The sequence below is a fragment of the Haemaphysalis longicornis genome, unplaced genomic scaffold (assembly GCF_048455015.1).
Source record: "Haemaphysalis longicornis isolate Haplotype H1 unplaced genomic scaffold, Haemaphysalis longicornis Haplotype H1 scaffold_9, whole genome shotgun sequence".
Lineage (NCBI taxonomy): Eukaryota > Metazoa > Arthropoda > Arachnida > Ixodida > Ixodidae > Haemaphysalis > Haemaphysalis longicornis.
Window position 1 is genome coordinate 112,817,797 of NW_027526460.1, and position 19,277 is coordinate 112,837,073.

The 19,277-nt window shown below is 49.5% G+C and overlaps 1 protein-coding gene across 2 annotated transcripts in view; it reads right to left on the reverse strand.

Moving 5' to 3' along the window:
- Positions 1-6,923: 6,923 nt before the first annotated feature.
- The window catches only part of LOC144152712 (iron-sulfur clusters transporter ABCB7, mitochondrial-like), a 65,920-nt gene continuing 53,566 nt past the window's right edge, over positions 6,924-19,277 (reverse strand). For both annotated transcript variants that reach the window (XM_077684117.1, XM_077684118.1), the window contains one exon: positions 6,924-10,116. In XM_077684117.1, the coding sequence (XP_077540243.1) occupies positions 9,901-10,116 (216 nt within the window). In that variant the 3' untranslated portion in view covers positions 6,924-9,900. The remainder of the gene's footprint in view (positions 10,117-19,277) is intronic.

Sequence of the window (19,277 nt, forward strand, 5' to 3'; positions counted from 1 at the left end):
GCCCTGGCCAGGAATCGAACACGCGTGCTAGAAAGGTAGCACCACTGAGCAAGCAATGAGGATAAAACATTTCAATGCACGTACATACTCGTGTATCGAAATGCGGCCCAAAAATTTCAGAATACCAACCTCTGGCCGAGACGTTGCCAAGATTCTGGTCATCAAAATTGACGGTGCCTCTGATGTAAAAATATAAGCTGTTATTATGCCGATGCAACATAAACTTAAGATGGTGGAAGGTAAACTACCTGTACTACTTAACTCTAAAGTTTAGCATTTCAATCTATGGTGTGCTGTACAGACTAGATATTGTCTGATTGCCCGCTACGAGGACCCTCAACCAAATATAATAAACAAATTTTCTTCAATGTCTAAGCCTGGGCCTGGTCACACACACGCGGACCCTCCCTAGGCTTGAAAATAAATGACCGGGTCCAGGCCAGGCTCACTTACAAATTCCCGGGCCCGGGCCGAGCCCGGGCTAGGTGTTACGGGCTGGGGTCGGGCTTCATAAAGTGGACTCGGGCCGTGCAGAGCTCTAGAGCGTAGTACTATTAGTGAAACACAACTCGACATTGCAATGTTAGTGCATAGCATTCAGCAAGGCTTGGGAGTGGGCTAGTTGGTGTTTTAGCATCTTGAAGTGCAGAGGTGCGCTGCCTGACACGAAACGTAGGACAGGGTTAATACCACAAAAACAGACAAGGTGAAGCGCCTCACCTTGTCTGTTTTTGTGGTATTAACCCTGTCCTACGTTTCGTGTCAGGCAGCGCACCTCTGCACTTCAAGATGCATAGCATTCTTTGCCGAACGTCACAGCCAGGACCGTGTAAAATGCCTTGCATTTCCACAAAAACACAGATCTCGCGGAAGTTACACCTGTAACCGTTATGACAATGGAGATGGCTGGTCGAACATAATTTTGAAAAACCAAAAAATAAGAAAAATATAAAAAAATAGCTAAACTGGCACACCATGTAACAACCGGCATTTCCACAAAAATGCAGATTTGGCGGAAGTTCCACCTGTAATCGTTTTAATAGCGTAAATAGAGATAATTAGTCAAAAAGAATTCTGAAAAAAAAAGAGCAATATAAAAATAGTAAAAATAGCGAACCATGCAACACATTTACACAAAAATGTAGATTTGGCGAAAGTAACAACTTTAATCGTTATAATAGCGTAAACGGAGACAATTGGAGAGACAGAATGTAGAAAAAACAATAAATTTGACTGTAAAGAACGTGCACTCGGGGCAAGTGGCGTAAGAATGTTACGCGTTAGTGGGCAATTGTATGAATTTCTGCAGATTTTTTGTACATGGAGCACTCTGGAAACTCTCCGCGGAAGCACATCTCAGCGTAGAAGCCTTACACCAAGATGCGATGTTGGTGGCTTTACAATCTTCACTCTAGCAAAGCGTCCCGCTTTGAACAAAAACATATGCACAAAATCGCTTTGCAATACTTTAATTACATCGTTGTTAAATCATAGTGACAAGCCAATTTTGAAAGCCTAGAGAATATGGGAGCTGGTCCCAGCTGGGAATTTGGCCATAAACCAAGTGTAACCAGCTACCATTTTCTCGAGGGAAAAAAAAATTTCAAGGCCTGTCTGCAAGCTTGCAAAAATGCATGACCTGTGGGGCTGTATAATACAAAATAGGGTACATCCGCTTGTTGCACAGAGCTGCAGCGCAGCACAGCATAAATCCTTGCGTGTGCCATACAGTTTTTGAACGTTGCCATGTCAGCCTTTTCAGAAAAGGCAAGCAGCCACACATCCATTGCGCTAGTATGCTAATCGCAGCCAAATTATTCTCGATCCATATACTGTCTGTGGCGCAATGCACGTTTGAATCCGAAATTTGTCCAGCAAGTCCCTCTGAAATTTTGCATATGCACCCTTGCGCTCAACCAATTCACTGCCATGGTACCTGAGTCGCTACCCTGCATTTTCTGCTTTGCGGCGCTTGCCTTGCTGTCAAGCCTGCCGCCTGCTCTCAGACATGATCGTAGCTGCTACTTATTGACCGCTACTACCGATCACACCCACATCTACATTCACGGCTCGTAAGCGGATTGCGCGTTCTCCGAGGCAGCCGAATCCATGCTCGCACCGAGTGTGGAATGCTACGCAGTATGGATGGTTTCCTAGCTTCCCTCTTGCTACGCCTTCTCATAGAAAGTGGCGTTATGCAGTATTATTGCACGAGGGGTACGTCAGAAAAATTTCAACATCGATCCGTGTTGCTCTGTAACAGAGTGGGCGAAAGAACTGCATTTGAGAGGAGAGAGGGTGACAGGGCCAAGCAATCATACATATTTTCTCGTCTTCTGGTGTGCAAGGACTCCTGGATTAAGGAGTCTTCCCACCGGCGAGAGGCCACAACACCTTCTGTTCTGCACAATAGAAGTCTTCATCACCATCTTCTCCTGTTGCTCTTTCCTGCCCTTCCCTGCTTGCTAGCCTTCCCATGTGTTCACACCTAGTACCCGCCAAACAGCTCTGGTTCGCGGGGAGAAACAATTTCCATGGTTCATTTACTGATTGTGTGTGTTGATTCTGGGGTTTAGCGCGCCTAAGCTACACGATGATAATGATGATGCTTAGCGGCTTCCCCTTGGTGATGGGGTGGCGTTGCACAGCGGCCTTAGTCATAACGCCACTGTACAATGAGCTCGCCAAAAAAGAAAAATACAGAAAAAGATAAAAAAAAAATACCTTTATGGAATTTTTTTGCTGGTCTGTCTTCTTTGTTCGCATGTCTTCCCAGATTGTTCTCTGCTCTTTCCCCACCAACATTCAAACCTTCTCTTACTAACCTGTACTGCTGTCCAGTTCACTTTTCCGTTAACCTTTGGGGGAACGCGACCTTAGCGCGTTCCCTTTCGCTTGGCTTCGCCGCACTGCTTGCTCCTCGCGGGAACTTGCTTGGCGAGACGTCGGCGAGGGGAACTACCTCCTCGCCGAAGGAGTGTCCTGCGGCCGGTGAGAACAGAGAGCGCGCGGGATGCAAGCGGCGGGAAGTTAGGAAACTACCTCCTCGCCGAAGGAGTGTCCTGTGGCCGGTGTGAGCAGAGAGCGCGCGGGATGCAAGCGGCGGGAAGTTGGAGCTCGGGAAGCGAGGCGACAGGACGGGCCCAGTTGAGGCTCTGTGGGAGCTCCCTGCAGCTGCTGTCTCCCTCCATGATGGAGAGCGTTGTAATGATCAGGAGTCCAACTAGAATATCGCGCCAGACGTACGACTCGCTCCGTTGCACGTTGTCAGCACTTGTATTTCCGGCACGAAAACAAGACCACAAAACGAAAGACTAGCGAATAGTTCCCAGGGCCCAACACACACAGACGGGCAGTTACGTAAAACACAAGTCTCTGGAGAATGTCCTCGCGGCGTCTCACCAAACCCCAGTCCCGGCTCAGATGTCAGCGTCGGTGACTGGCCGAGACTGCTGAGAAGTTGAGTTCCTCGGGCCCACGCCGCGAGGCAAGCGGGCACCGCCCTGTTTGAGCGCTCCTCCGGAACAAGGACGAGAGGTACGCCGTGTCTTCTCGCCGGCCTGGAGGTCCAAACGCAGGCCCGAACCACTGATCGGGCAGCTTCGGTTAGCCCGTCCCCTCTTTTTAAATGCATAGCATTTTAGTAACTCACAATGTCACGCGGCGTTCGGCCTAGTCCGCAGCCAGGCCACTACACTATAAAAGAAACAACAGTTTCCGGCGCCCGGATTCGAACCCATGACGCCGCGGGCGGAACGGCAAGTGCCGGGCGCACTACCGATTGAGCCACGCAACCAACACGGATTTCGATGCACCGATAGCGCCTTATATCCTTCACTCATTTATGGTTTGTTTCGAAAGCGCCATAAGTTGTCACGCGCCTCCGCAAGATGGCGACACAGGTTCCGCGATCGAGACTATGATCGAGAGACCCGCCATAAGTTGTCACGCGCCTCCGCAAGATGGCGACACAGGTCCCGCGATCGAGACTATGATCGAGAGACCAGCAGCGCTGGTCGCGTCTCGTGCTGCCGGGACGCCCCGCTGTAGCCCACCGCAAATTTGATGACGTGCAGCGTGTAACAAGAAAACCAACAACCAATACGTAATCCATACGACTTGCCGGCGCACCCCCTCGGAAATGCTGTGCATTTGATCGTGCCCCTCGCGAGGGGGATGTATTTCGTATGTGTCGATATAATTTTTTCCCTCGTCCTCCTCTTCCCACAGCCTGATCCAGCCATCTGACCGTCCTAGGCGTTGGCCACACACACTTTCCGTTCACCTTACCACAGGCGTGTTGGTGCGGCCGGCGCTGTCCTGTGCTGCCTTGGATGGCATCACTTCGGTGCTGGGCCGCAGTTTACGGTCGGGAGGCTCCTGGGCCTGCTGATACGTCCTCGGCGCATCCGGGCTGAGAGCAGCAGCTGTACGGACGTCATGTGCCAGCGCTGTCACTGCACTTGCTCGGGCTGCAGCTTCAACCCTACCCCTTGAGACCTGCTGTCTTCAACCAGGGCCGGACGGGACCTGCTGGTCACCGCCACCGACTTATAAGGGTGCCAGTGCGAGTGACGATTGCTCGTGTTGGCCTGCGCTGCGCTACGTCGAACCTTTGGTTGAGAACTCTGCAGCCCGGGGTGCATTGAGCCCGCTGATGCCTTCTCAGTGGGTATTGATGCAGGCAGCCCCGGACACAGCTGTCTACGACGAGACTGCATCTGTGCTTGGCATGCCTGTTCGAGCCAATTTATTCACCTCAGCGTCCAGAGCAGCTGTGTTAACCTCGGTGTTACCTGCGACACCTGAGCGCTACATTGTTAGATTGTGCATGCGACTGGCGATACCTGTTTGATGACGGGGAGTGTGAGGACAGCTACTACGCGGGGCGAACCTTCATGTTTTGTTTAGTGTTACGAACACTGCGTCTAGATGTCCCCGCGTTGTATTCTTGCCACCGTACGGAAAGGTTTAAGGTTGGAGGGATGTGGGAACGCGACCTTAGCGCGCTCCCTTTCGTTTGGCATCGCCGCACTGCTTGCTCCTCGCGGGAACTTGCTTGGCGAGACGTCGGCGAGGGGGAACTACCTCCTCGCCGAAGGAGTGTCCTGTGGCCGGTGAGAGCGCGCGGGGTGCACGCGGCGGGAAGTTGGAGCTCGGGAAGCAAGGCGACAGGACGCGCCTGGTGACCTCCTTCCTTCGAGAATAGGGCAAAGAGGAGGGAAACAATGGCTGCCATTGGCGTCCCAGCGAGGCAAACGTGAGCGCGCTGAGGCGCCCCTGGAGATGACTGTTGTCGCGGTGAGTCGAACCTCTCGATTCCCTTAAATTGCGCGGGCGAGGAACTAATGATCCTCGCCGTCAACCAGCTAGCCTGCATGCTCTTTGCATGTTTATTATTCAGTAATAAATGTCAATGAGCGAAAACACTTGTCACTTTGTTCCGTTGAGTCACGGCCCGCCGCGGCTGGCGCGGTACAGCGCGTAGTCGCGGGGTGGGAGAAAGCTTGCTTGCTGGGCGAAACGGAGAAGACCAAAGACTGGTTAATCTCTTTAGTCGCCGGTTTTGGCATTACAGGGGGAAAGTAACCTAACATACTTTTACCCCTGCGATTCCACACCTTCAAGACAAGGGCTTCTGGAAGCTGGATGGCTCCCTCACTGAGGACTGGACGGATACTTTTGCACTCCGTTACAATATGCCGCATGGTTTCTGGCTCCCTGCCGCAGCCTGCGCACAGTTCTTCCTGTACCGGCTCGCACATAAGCGTTTTTGTCCGCAAGCAACCCGCCCGGGCTTCAAAAAGCAATGCACTCCCTTTGGTATTATCGAAGAATTTTTCCCTCGTGATCTCCTGCTTCCCAATCCTGTAGATATCTAAAGACTTCTTCACGTTCATCCTCTTTTTGCAGGTCGTTGTTTCTGTTTCTTTCACTTCATTTTTTACTGCCTTGGTCGTTTCCCCTGCACTTCCAGGTTTCATATACTTTGTCCTGAGCCTTCTGGTTCTTTTCCGACACTTGGGCTATGAGGCGCACCCTGGTGGAGGGCTCTGAATTAATTTTGACCCCCTGGAGATCTTTAATGTGTGCCTTAGTCTTGACACAAGGGCGTTCTTGCTTTTCGCCTTCATCTAAAAAGCTTCCTTGGGCTCAGCTGCACAATGTCTTAGCCATTGAGTCACTGTGGCGGATGATTTCTACAGTGAGCTAGAGACACATCTGCTGGTGTTGCACTGTTGACGAGCGGCTGAACTAGCGGCCGCCTCTACAGTTCTCATTGGAAAGTCTGTTATGCCATGGGCAACGTTACATAGGCAACGTTGCTTGGGATAGCACTCCAGAGGCATTTGACCACCGTTTGCCAGTGCAGGGACAATGTACCCCCAGATTCTTACAGACAGATAGATTTACAATTTTTTGGGTGGTGCCAATTAGCTTTCCCTTTGCTGCAACAGATGTCAGCACATGCCTTAGTGGTTCGCTTTGCTTTCTCAAAGAGTGGAATCGAACTTTCTGACCCGGACACAAATAATTTACAGATTCCTACCCATATAAAAAAGAGGGGGTGGTTACACGCTAAAGGTCCACCTGTGCACCTTTTCTCTCTCAATTCTTTTAACCATGTGAATTGCTGCATAACAAGCGACTAGTAACAACCCAAATTTTGGCACAAGTGTGTCCTTTATTGGGAAGCATTGCGTGGTTTTATTTTTGCAGTAAAGATACCAGCCCGTCCTCTGGAACAGATGCAAACATATACAAAGACAGCAGAAACAGTGCAATGGACGGGACAGGAAGTACAACAGGATGATGTGATGTCCTGTTGTCCTTCTTTGTGCCAGCCATTGCGCTGTTTCAGCTTGCTTCGAAGAAGTATCAACCAGCCCAAATTTCTCTGTTGTTGATGTAAGAAACTGAAGGCACGGTGACACAAGTTTATTTCTCTTGATTTTTCCAGAAAAGTTTGTGGCTTCCACTTACATATACGGTATTTGAAGTAAGAAAAATAACAATAAAAAAGAATGGCTCAGTAACATTCCTGCAAATACTGATTTGCCATGCTTCCGGCCTCTGCATAAAAGGCCTGTTTAAGACATCCCACCAATGCACACGGCACGTTGCTTCATATATGGCACACTGGCACAAAGAGATGCATTTTTACATTTTTACAGGTAACAATAAAATTTACTTGATTACATTTATCTCTTCATATGTTCAAAAACAGTATCACAAGATAACATGGCACGAACAAGAATAAAAAACGAATGCATAGACTTATTCCTACTTCGACGTTTAGAGATTGTACTTTTTTCCAGGTTGACCAGATTGAGAAATTTTTAATACAAATTTTGTCAAGACAGCCTACAACTTTTCTGAATGAACAATTGAAACTGCTCCGAAATGCATTCAAAAAGTTTTTTTTTTTTGCCTGATAACATGGTGATGCTGTCACTTCAAATACAAGCAAGCAACATGTAACAGCCAAAGTACTATTTGCAAGCCTTGCCCAGCACGTTCAGCAAGCCAGAGTAAAAATGCTAAATAAAAACGAACAAAAGCTTGCATAGCCCTTTAAGAAGGGGGCATTGTCAAGTGTTTCTTCAAAACATACCAAAACTGACAAGTGACATAAACAACAAAAAATAATTTATAAAAGTATAGCTTTTATAGAGTACAATCCCTTTCTTTTTTTATGCACACTTTTCACGTAAAAGAAGCCCTAGCTCTTCATTCAATGATTGACAATGATACAGGAAAGAAAAATTGTTAGCTTTGCCTTTAGCTGCAAGCATACACAGTGAAATGCTCAGACATAGCTTTCTATACACATTTTCAGGCTACAAACTCAACACTAAAAACTTCCGTTACACTTCACATAAATGATCGTAGTTCTGTTAAGACACCGGTCAAATGTCTCCACATTTTTAACCATCTTATGTGCACCAAACAAGCATTATAAGTGAGGTACTCAGCACTAATACCACCACACAACGTTAATAACTAGGCTTCATCAAAATACACCCACAGTTGTCGAAAAATCACGCACAAAGCAATTATGAAGTTCCGTGATTAACATGGTGATGCTCCAAAGTACTCATGGGGCTATCAACGCAGCTATCATAAAAACCTTTAACACCACTAGTTTGCATTTCTTATCCATTTAAGCTTTACTCAGAGTGATCCCATCCAAGCCATACTTAATCTATCGAAAAATACTACATCTGCATGATACACAAATTCCAAGTTACATTCAAGAAAGCCCTTGGGTATATTCGTGAGCATGTGTAATTTCTGCGAATCATCACTGAAAGGATTTTTATGCCCTAGTCAACGTGCGCTGAATGACGTGAAAGCTTTGAAACAACAAATTTTCGTTTCTAATAGTGTACTGTTACATTCCTCCCAGTAACCAAGATAAGCAAACACAGCGATTCCCGGGTCGCTCAGACTGAGACATTTGGGTCAAATTTGAGCCCCACACGCAGTGCGTAATAATATGTGAACAATTTTCCAGTAAACCTTTTTCATCTCGCGCTGTGATCAAAGGCATGGATGGTTGAACGCTCGTTGCGCTTCAAGTTTCAGTTTTTGGCTTATTGGAAAGGCTAAGGTTGTACCGGAATCTTGCACAGGGCGATTTAGTGAAGCAAGCAATCAGAGGACCTGTCATGTGAGATACAGCCGACGACCATCTACATTGTGAATAAACCAGGCTTTCGTTTAGTTCCTTGTTCGGTGGCGATCAGCAACTATGCTGTGCTATTCTACTCCCATAATGACCGCAGGGATTTTGGAATTTGGGCGTGAGCCTGCGTAACAGAAAAGAATCACCACGCCACGTCATCGTATGCAAAGCCCACAACATGATAAATTTCCTTTGGTAAATCCCCAAGGCATTAGTGTTTGAATTCTAATGTGTTCAAACCGTACCTGGTTAGTTACCCTTTTGATGTGATTAACAATAAGCCAGTTGTGAGTCTGCGCTGATGTTGTCCTCATGTGTTCCTGTCCCCATTAATTTGCACACAGTCATTTGTTTTTAAGACGGTTTGAATATTGGAACAAACACCTGCTCTCCCAGTAAAAAGAAAATAGAGAAAACAGCCTTTCTGGGAATTAGTTTAACTCGTTTGGCCTCTGCAACTTCTAAGTTAACATATTTGGCCAACAGCACTTCCCTTCCTGTACAAAAGAACGGCAAGTTGGATATACTATCGATCAGCGCAGGTTTTTTGCATTTCCGTTCTTTTGGCATATTTAAGTTGCTTCTCATTCACCTTAATTGGAAAGAAAGGCAATTAAATTTTTAAAAACTTCTACAGGGTGTTAACATGCATACAAACTTTCTGCCAATCATACTCAACACCAGCCTCTCCAGAAAATCAACCCTGGTGGGAGATATTTCCAAGACTAGTTCACACATCTTGCACAATAATACATGGGGTTACAAACCTCTTTTAAGCTCGCAGCAGCCAATTATATTTAAAAACTTCTTTTACTTCGTCAGTTTTACTGCCACCCATAAACCACAGAGTTCTCTTTATTTTCCCAAGGCAATTTTCTAGCTGCCACAGGCAATTTTTGTCGACTACATTTCTTTGCACTCATTAAAAGGCTGCCTACCACCCTGTCACTTCCAAAAGCTTAACCTAACTAGCTTTCCGTTCAGACGCCGAATTCCCACGGAACAAATTTACACGGGGCGGAAACAGCACTGCCAGGCCATCTTGCTAAAACTACACGCCACTTGTCAAAGATGTCCTAAGCGCCAGCACAACCACTATGTTAAACTTCTGCCACCTCGCATTCTGCTGATTACCACTCCTATGTTTGAAAGGTTCGCTGCTGTACAGACATCGAGTCCTCAATTCGAAAGAGAGTCCACCCCTTCCTTCCTCAGATCATCTCCTTCTGTGGCTGGTGCTGCTGGTTCCAAAGCATGGCGTAGAAGGTGGACGGATTGGCAAGTAAGCTTTGGTGGGTGCCCCGCTCGCACACCTTCCCGTCACTCAGGACAAGGATCTCGTCGGCGTCCACCACGGTGGATAAGCGGTGGGCAATGCAGATTGAGGTGCGGCCTTGCGAGGCCCTCCGAAGAGCCATCATGATTTTCTGGAAAGAGAAAAAAGATGAAAGCAAGAAGCCATTTGTCTCAAACAGCGCCTCACTATGCCCCCCTGGCAGCTCTAGCCAGAAAGCATGCACAAAAAATACAAAGTAAACAAATTAAAGTCTTTCCACTCAATGTGAAAGCTATCGGAAGTGCAGACCAGTGATTTGCCATAATGGGCTGTGGCGCCGTTATTTGCTCGCTTCCCACCCATCACGCTCTTCGCCGCCCTGTCTCATTCCTCTCCTGATGAATTCAATGGAGGTTTGTCCAATGCATTTCAAATTTCCCGCCTTCGCAGTGCTTGTGCACCCCCTGTCTGAAGCTGCGCCAGTGGGAGTTCTATTCTTTTTGTGCTTGCTTTTCGTCCCGCACGTGCCGGCGTTGAACTGCCACTTTTTTTCGCTTACTATCGTAAAAACCAACCCAACAAGCGTTCCTAACTAAGTGAACGCAGGCGCTGCCGGTTTATTACGTATATTTTGCCTCAAATGTACCTACAGTTTTCTTTGCACTAAACAATGGGGAGATGTATGACAAGGGCCAGCGGTTCACGAGTTTCAAACGCTTATGACTACCGTATTTACTCGCGTACTGATCGCACATTTTTTTCCAAAATTATGATGCAAATTTAGGGGTGCGTTCATTACACGAGGTAAATTTTTCGCGAAAAAAGTTTCAGCACAGAAAACGCAAGCAAGTTGCAGGTCAGAATTTTTACGATAGGTCTCATGAACATAACAAACATATTAGATAAAAACATAACAAAAACTCCACGGACCACCACCAGCCGCATTGCAAAGTGACGCAGAATGCGGTGTTTTCATGAATTATGGAATGCGCCGGAACAAGTTTGCTGCGAGGTGAGAACAGGTGACCAATAAGTGGCTGCTGCTGTCACAGTGCGGGACATCAAAACAGACACTCTAAGAAAGCTTTCTCTGAGACACTCTAAGACATCTTTTTGTCTGGTGGGTACATTATGTGCATTTAGTGAGAGTTTCTTCCGCACCAATAATGAACTCATCCTTTCCGATATCACTAATACCGACAAAGTCTGCTGCAATAACGTAGCCATGTCCGCTTTGAAAGAGGAGGAAACATAGGCAAGCACGACCATCGTCAGCTAGACTTGGCACAAATACGACATATGGCTGGGGCAAGTTCAGGGTGCGATCATTGCGCAGGAAATAAAAAAAGGTCAAATTTTGACGATGAACTTAAGGGGTGCGATCATTACGCGAGTGCGATCATTATGCGAGAAACCGATTAGCTTTCCAAGCCTCCGTGGGACGCCATGACGACAGCTGCTACGACAGAATGCCGTGGGGCTCTACTTGGGTCCAGCGAGCGAGCTACGACGACAAGGTAAGCCCCTAAAGTGCTCTGCACTTGAAAACACCTCTGTGTTAGCCGCAGCTGCGAAACAAAAGCCAACACACACTGCATCCAACAGAGCTGGCATGGGCACAGCCGTTTTTGTGCAGGAGGATACGGATTTGCGTGATGTCTTGCTAGCAGCTATGATGGACTTGGCACAGAGCTTGCTGTGCAGAATGACTTAGCTGCTGTGAACGGAGAAATGCAGAAGCCCGCACAAACTTTCAAGCGAAGTAGCACTGTGTGTGAGCAACAACGTAAAACACCATTTACAGAATACTATTTAAAACACTATCCATAACATTTTTGTCTCCCCACTTTTACTAATAATTAGCACCCATAGTGGAGGGAGAGGAGGGAAGGTGCAAAAAAGCATGACCTTTCACCCTCCCTTTCTTGGGGGAGGAGGGGGAAAGGTAAATAGTGGCGAAGGAGTTTAAGTTGGGCTCTTAAAACAATTGTGCAAACTAACAGCCTCGTTTAGAGATGTGGCAGAGACTCCGATGCTATTTTTTATCATTACACAAGAGCTTGTAGCCTGCATGCCTTAGATGGAGATCCTAGCAAGGAGACATATCAGCATGATAAAAATTTTTAACTGCCAGCATCTTTATTGCTTGAGTCCACCCCATTACCATGACAAGCAAAATTTTAGCAGGTTTGCCTTTTTTCAGCAAGATTGAGAAATAAGTTGGAGTAAGTATTCCTTGTCGACATTGAACACTTGGAGGGCGCAAGTTGTGGCTAGGGTATACGCAGAGGCAGTCTCGTCTCACAATCAGACTGTGCTGACTTCACCAAGTGTTGTGGGAACAAGCAATGGAGCAGCAGATGCCCAGCAGTGCAAGGTTTCAGGGGGCTGTCCTAGCAATTGAGCACGAGTGTTCATCTAGGGCGAAGACTGGTCCTAGTGGCCTTAAGAACGACATACTATAGATCAACAGCCTGCACTGTACACTCTGGGGGAGAAGCAAAGACTTGACCAACATTTAACATTTCTGAGACTTTTGCATTCCAAGGTTAGTTCTACAAGAGCTGAAGTTCATTTTTTAAAGGGGCCATAAAGACAAAATACAAGCTTGCTTCATTAGAAAGACTGCTTTCTCCCGATGACAATGACACAAGTTTTATCGAAAACTTCAAACAGACTAACACTTTCGTGACCACGCCTAATCCCATCGATAGTATGTTATCGATGAATAGAAATTCAAATTTTGGTGCTCTCCGAGCGCTTCTGGACAGCTAGCACCATCCAAAAGGTAAAAGAGGAAGTAGTGCGTCAGTTTCGCTTTCGGGTTTCTTTTGTCTACCACAGAAAGGGGGGTGGGGTGGGGGGGGGGGGGGCATTTTTAAAGCTCCTTCAACGGCGGGGAGATGAGCTCATGTGGTTTCGATTATGGCGTCAATGCCGCTCGCCAACGCTTCACTCGAACAGCAAATTTTGATGGATTCCGATGAATCTGAGGTAGAATCTGTGGATGATGCTAGCAGCACAGGCACAGAAGACAACTTCAATTCGTCACACTCTAGTTTGGACGGCGAAAGTGGGTCAAACCGCCCTGGAACATCAATAGGTATCTTCCGGTAAGTTTCGCTTTCTCCTCGGGCTGTTTTATCGCGGGCGGACGTTGATGTAAACAGATTCAGCCTGTTCTAAAGGTCACAGCTCTTATCTCCAGGGCGTCGACTTCGTCTGGACAGGACCACTTGGCTCCGGCTGCACAAAGAGTGGAGTTCGCTCCATGAAAACGGCCTGGAGTGGACCTTGGCCTAGTGCTCTGGAGTAGCGCGCGGCGGTTCGTCAGAGCCGTCGATTTTGCTTTACTTTTCCGCCGAAGTCATCAGAGAGATACGCAACCACACAAATAAGTATGCGTGGATGCATATTTTCAGACAGCCAACGTACAGTAAGAGAAACGGATCCCGGAGGGAAGTCACTAAGGAGGAGATGCTCAAGTTCATCGGACTTCTGGTGTACACGAGAATCGTCCAAGTCCCGCGCTTGCATTGTTGTTAAAGTCGACGACATATTTTCAGGCCTTCTTCCCCAATCAGTGATGCCACAGACAAGGTTCAAGGCGTTGTTTGCCCTCTTGAGTGCCCGTGAACCGGAGAAGATTACTGTCTCACCCCACGGGAAGTTTCACTGCGTGTCTTCTCTACTGCAACGCATGAATGATTCATCCGCTCAATTTTTTCAGCTGGGTCAGAACCTTTCCGTTGATAAGAGAATGGTTAAATCTTGTGGGAATCGTGGAGAACCGCAACCCGCGATCCTGGGCCGGCGCACGCTTCGGGAGAGACTTGTGTGCTGAAACCGGTCCGCCGCTCCGCTGGTTCGTCGGCGTCCCCCGAGAGATGGCACCACCGATATGTGTGGGCATAGGCGCGCGCACACGGGCGGTGCGAACGTGTGGGCGCGGGAGACAGGGAAAGTCTCGTCGGAGACCCGGTCGGGGCTGGTTCGGCGGAACATCGCGGCGGTGGCAGATACATGTATCTCAGGTGGGAACTTTGTTTGTCGTGCGCCGTGAGTGCCTGCCTTCCGTTGGCGGTCACGACCCAGACGGCGTGATTCGTGAATGCCGTCGAGCCTTGTGCTCGCATGCTTTGGGATTCCCCAAATAAACGGCTGTGCTTCGGCACTACTGTCTACTGTGTTCTCGTATCGGCGAACCTCGCTGGGCTGCCGTAGGCATGGGAGCCCGCGTGGTTGACACGCTGGGAGCTAGCCTGGTGGCCTACGCCGGAGTACTGGCTAGGTCGCCCTGAGGAACCCTTCAAATCCCACATGGCGCCCGAACGTGGGTCTCGTCTTCAGACGAATTCGAGATTGCTAGCTCCCCGAGAAATGCGTTGCTGCAGTCGCAGCCCGCTACGCTTTGTCTGGAAGACTTCGGATGAAACGCCTCACGCCAGTCGGTAGCAGGCAGACAGTTTTGATGCCCGATACAGCTGTGACGGCAAACGTGTAAACCTCTTACACGCACCAGGCGGTAAGTCAGAAGGATACCTCCAAGCACCGCAGTCGCGGCCCGCTTGCGAGACGGGAGGTACAGTCTTTGTCAAAATTTTGTGGGCCACGGCAACCGTGGCCGGAGCAAGCGCGCGGCCACGCAGGGGCGCTGCGCTTGCCGCTGTCGGCTGGTTGCGGGGCTAAAGAGAGCGAGAGCGAGTGTGCCCGAAGCAACAAGTACTGCGCAAAGTACCTCCGCTGAAGCGAAGTGCGCCTGCTCTGAGAAACCGGCCCCGCTGCACTTATCGCGCCAGCCCTACTACAAAAGGAAGCGCGATAGTTCCCCTCGCTCTCTTTAGCCGTGTAACCAGCCGACAGCGGCAAGCGCAGCGCCCCTGCTCGGCCGCGCGCCTGCTCCGGCCACGGTCGCCGTGGCCCACAAAATTTTGACAAAGACTGTACGTAGGCCTTGTTCCAACATGGCAGCAGGTCGCCTTCCTCGTAGCGCCGTCCCCGCGCAGTCGTGCCGGCGGCGCCGGTTGAAGTTTCCCGCAGGCGCGGCGGACACTACCGAGCGAGGGTGCGGCATTTGGGAGTTTGCAAGCCGCACGGTAAGCCCGCCGCTACTGCGTTTTGAATCTGAGGCGGAGCGTTAGCCGATTTGACGCCTGACAAAGAGCGAGGGGGATCGCTGAAGAATCAGTCTCCTCTCGCTGCGGGGGGAAGCGGGAGCAATGGGACCGTTGTCGCCGTGCTTCCCGAGTGCGTGCGTCTCGATGCCGTGAAGTCTCCGCTCGAGATTGCGTTTAGGCAGTAAGAGCTTCGCGCAGCTCGGCAGCGGGCTCGTTGGTCGCGAGAGACCGCCAGTCTTAGTAAGAGACGGACTCTCAGGCGACCTATACCGGTGATGTGCGCCCGTAAGCCGCTGGTATTGCGGTTGGCACTGGCTCTACGGCAGCTTCTATTGCTGCGAGTAAGTTGCAGGAGCCCCGCCTGCTTGATGCTGACGCTGCTTTGCCAACCAACGCACCAGGCCGAAATAGCTCGGATGGGTGTTTCGATGCCGACAACCTGTAATAGTCAGGCGAGCTGCCTCCAGGCGGGGGTGGCAGCTGAAGTACAGTTGCCGGACTCGTGATTCCGCGAGCAAGCGAACGTGCAAGGGGGAGTACCCTCGGGTATCTTTGTTACCCTATTTGGCGAGGTCGTCGATAAGGTTTCTGGCCGGTCACAGGAGATTGCGAAGTCCCGCTGCTCCCCACTTCAAGTATGGGAATCGTTTGCACCAGTCGGTGAGAGCGAGACCTGCAGCAGACGGACATCACCGGGAGCCATGCCAGTCACCACTGCCACGGACAGCAAGGATGGCCTGCTGAACCACCGGCGGGGCCGAGCGTGGGCCGCGGAACTACCGCCAGTTGCTGCTCCGGTCTGCCGAGCGGCAGCCAACGGTTCGGGAGGACCTGCGGTCGAAGCAGCCACGGAACCCAGGATGCGGCGGGATCTGGCGCCTACGCGAGCGGCGCAAGCCTTTGGGCAGCCGCAGTGGGCGCGGCCGTTCCTGTTGCCACCTCGAGCTGGGAGTGGGGGGTTGCATCATGGCGCGATCCCGGCGCTCGTTGGCTGTGGCTGCAGGCTACCCCCGGGCCTGCCAACCTGCTGTGCTGTCCAGCCGCGAGGGACTCGGAACCTGTGCAATGTGTTCGCGGGTTTGTGAGGCGAGCATCGCGACGGCGGCATCGTGTGGCGAACTTTGGTGTGGACTGGCGTAGGAGTGGCGTTCGGTGGCTGTTTTGCTGACTTGAGGCGTCGTGACAAGTGTGGTGTAACGTGGTGTCACTCGAGCCCAAGTGGCGTCCAGTTTTTAGAGGGGAGGAGTGTGGGAAATCGTGGAGAACTGCGACCCGCGATCCCGAGCCGGCGTGCGCTTCTGGAGAGACTTGTGCGCTGAAACCGGTCCGGCGCTCAACTGGTTCGTCGGCGTGCCCTGAGAGATGGCACCACCAATATGTGCGGGCATAGGCGCGTGCGCGTGGGCAGCGCGGTTGTGTGCGGGCAGGAGATGGGGAGAGTCTCGTCGGAGACCTGGTCGGGGCTGGTTCGGCGGAACATTGCGGCGGTGGCGGATACATGTATCTCAGGTGGGAACTTTGTTGCGCGCCGTGAGTGCCTGCCTCCCGTTCGGGGTCACGACCCGGACGGCGTGATTCGTGAATGCCGTCAAGCCTTGTGCTCGCATGCTTTGGACTCCCCAAATAAAACGGCTGTGCTTTGGCACTACTGTCTACTGTGTTCTCGTATCGGCGAACCTCGCTTGGCTGCCGTAGGCATGGGAGCCCACGTGGTTGACATGCCGGGAGCTAGCGTGGGGGCCTACCCCAGAGTGTTGGCAAAGTCCCCGAGGAACCCCCCACATATCCCACAATCTGAAGGTCGCTCTGGTATTCGAAGTTACATGAGGGACCAAGTGGTCAAATAGGGGTACAAATTATGGGCTTAGGCATATTCGGAAGTGGGCTACGCTGTTCATTTCAACATTACAGTCAAACCTCAACGTAACGAGCCGGTAAAATTCGTAATTTACTTCTTTATATTGAAATTTCGCTACATTCGAATTCCTGGTTAAAATAAAACGTTAACCGCGTGAAGCAGTTCCTGCAAATGAGAACGTCGCGTGCATACACGGCTGGCGTACTGTTTCTGCTTCTGTCGGAGCTTCATCATCTACGCGGGCATCAGCGTGAACCACATGTAGCGTTTTCTGCACGCAAGAACTCGCCGCACAAGCCACAGGCACACTGACACAGCCGCAGAGACCACCCGTGCGATGCGGGTAGCTCCAGCGACCACTTCTAACCACTCGCTGAAACGCAACACGAGGGGCAAATGAAGTTGTTCATGCGGGAAAAAATGCTGATAAAAGGGTGAAAACTGTACTGTAAAACGTTATACGCGTCGCTAAAGAAATTACCCATCAAATGTCCTTCGTGGTGGTAAGTAAGCCTAATCGTCTCTGAAGGGGGGGGGTAGCCGGCATCCCTGAGCGCTTCGAAGCTCCTGCCATACGGTGAGCACCTCCCCATTGACGCAGGTCGTCAGGCTCGTCCCCCTGCTGTGTGCGGCACGAGTCACTTTTTTGCATCGTTTCTGGCTGAGGCACAAGCCGCTGCCAGTGTACAATCGTGGATGCGGGCATAAAAAAAATGCGTGCAAGGCTCATGGCGACCCACAAATGCATCGCCGCACACTTGCTTGAACGATGAAACCAAACAAACATGAGCGAACTCAAACGAAGGGCAAAGCGGTGGCATGCGACAGCGGTGGTGCCATACACAGTTTGTAGGCAAGGAGCTTGTAGGCAAGAAGCTTGCTAACGGACTCCGTGCCTCACTGCATCTGCGGCATTGGGCGGCCCTTGTCGCCATTTGCATTTTATCGAGACCCTGTTTCGGTGCTTGTGTCTCCAAAAATCTGCTTCTACAAACAAAATTTTGTGCGTAATTGTGCATGAAACTTCGTTACACTGAAATTTCAGCAAATGGGAGTTTGTTACACAGAGGGTGAACACACATGGTATGCATACACTTGAAGTTAAAAAAAAAATCCGTGGTTTGTTACATCGGGGGTTTCGTTACGCAAAGTTCATTACATCGAGGTGTGAATGTACACGGGAAGGCGCGAAGTTACTGGCGTGCGTGGATTGGCATTCGATGTCGTGACGTGGCTGTGTGGAAATTATCTTGATTAGGGCTACATAATTTTTTGAGACAATTTTTATACATCAACTTCTTTCTTTATTCACTTGTTGGAGCGCAAGACACTTGCACGGAACAACTCGAAAGATCGGCGTGGGCTTCCGAGTGTACTAAAAGACAGCCAGTGGGAAGAATATTCGAAAAAGGGGGGACGTTCGCTGGCTGCAAGAGGAGGAAGTTTTGCACATGCAATGGAATAACGTCCACAGCCCGCACAGCTAACAAATTTGTCCTTGCAAAATGGAGAAAGAAAATAGGGAATCCGTGGACAGAAATATCAGTAAAAAACAAAAACAAAACAAAAAAACAATGCTTATTCATGAGTATAACAAGGGCATGCTAGAAGTTGGCACATCTGACCAGCTAATTGGATCACAAAACATTCTTATGTAGTCGGTACGGTGGTGGAAGACCCCATTTTTCTACCGTGTAGATATTGCCCTTGTAAATCGTTTTATTGTTTTTGAAGAGCATCGTCAGCACCATCCAGAAGTTCCGGAGCTGTCACGGAGCTTGCACTTCGATCAGTACGCTTTCAGACTCGAGCTAATTGAACAGCTGCTGGGCTGTGATGAGCAACATCTCGCGAGCCCCACTGTCCCTCCTGTGGTGTCCCCTAAAACTGCACCTCAGGGTCCCCAGCACCAAGTACAAAAAATTGAAAAATATCGGAACTGCAAACTGTGTTACGAAGTAAGGAAGGTTGAGCAGAAAGCAAATGTTTGCGAAACATGCGCAGCCAACCTCTGTTTTACCGCGTCAAGAAACTGCTTCGCGCAGTGGCATGATAGGCACTAGTGTTTACATTTTTGTAGGTATATGTAAATAACTTTTGTACTTACAGAGCTTATCTTTGCAGTATTATTCTGTAAGGGCTTTATGTTCAAAATGTATATTTCAAATTTTTTTATGTGTACCCTGTGCAAAGTAGCATTGATGTTTTCATTTTGTTTGTTGCTTTCTTTGTTTTGATAATTTTTCGATGAAATCCCTAATGCATCTGTTGTTTCAAATTATTACTGTTGGAAAGACCTATCCTTCATCTACCATTTCATACTTTACACTTAAGCAT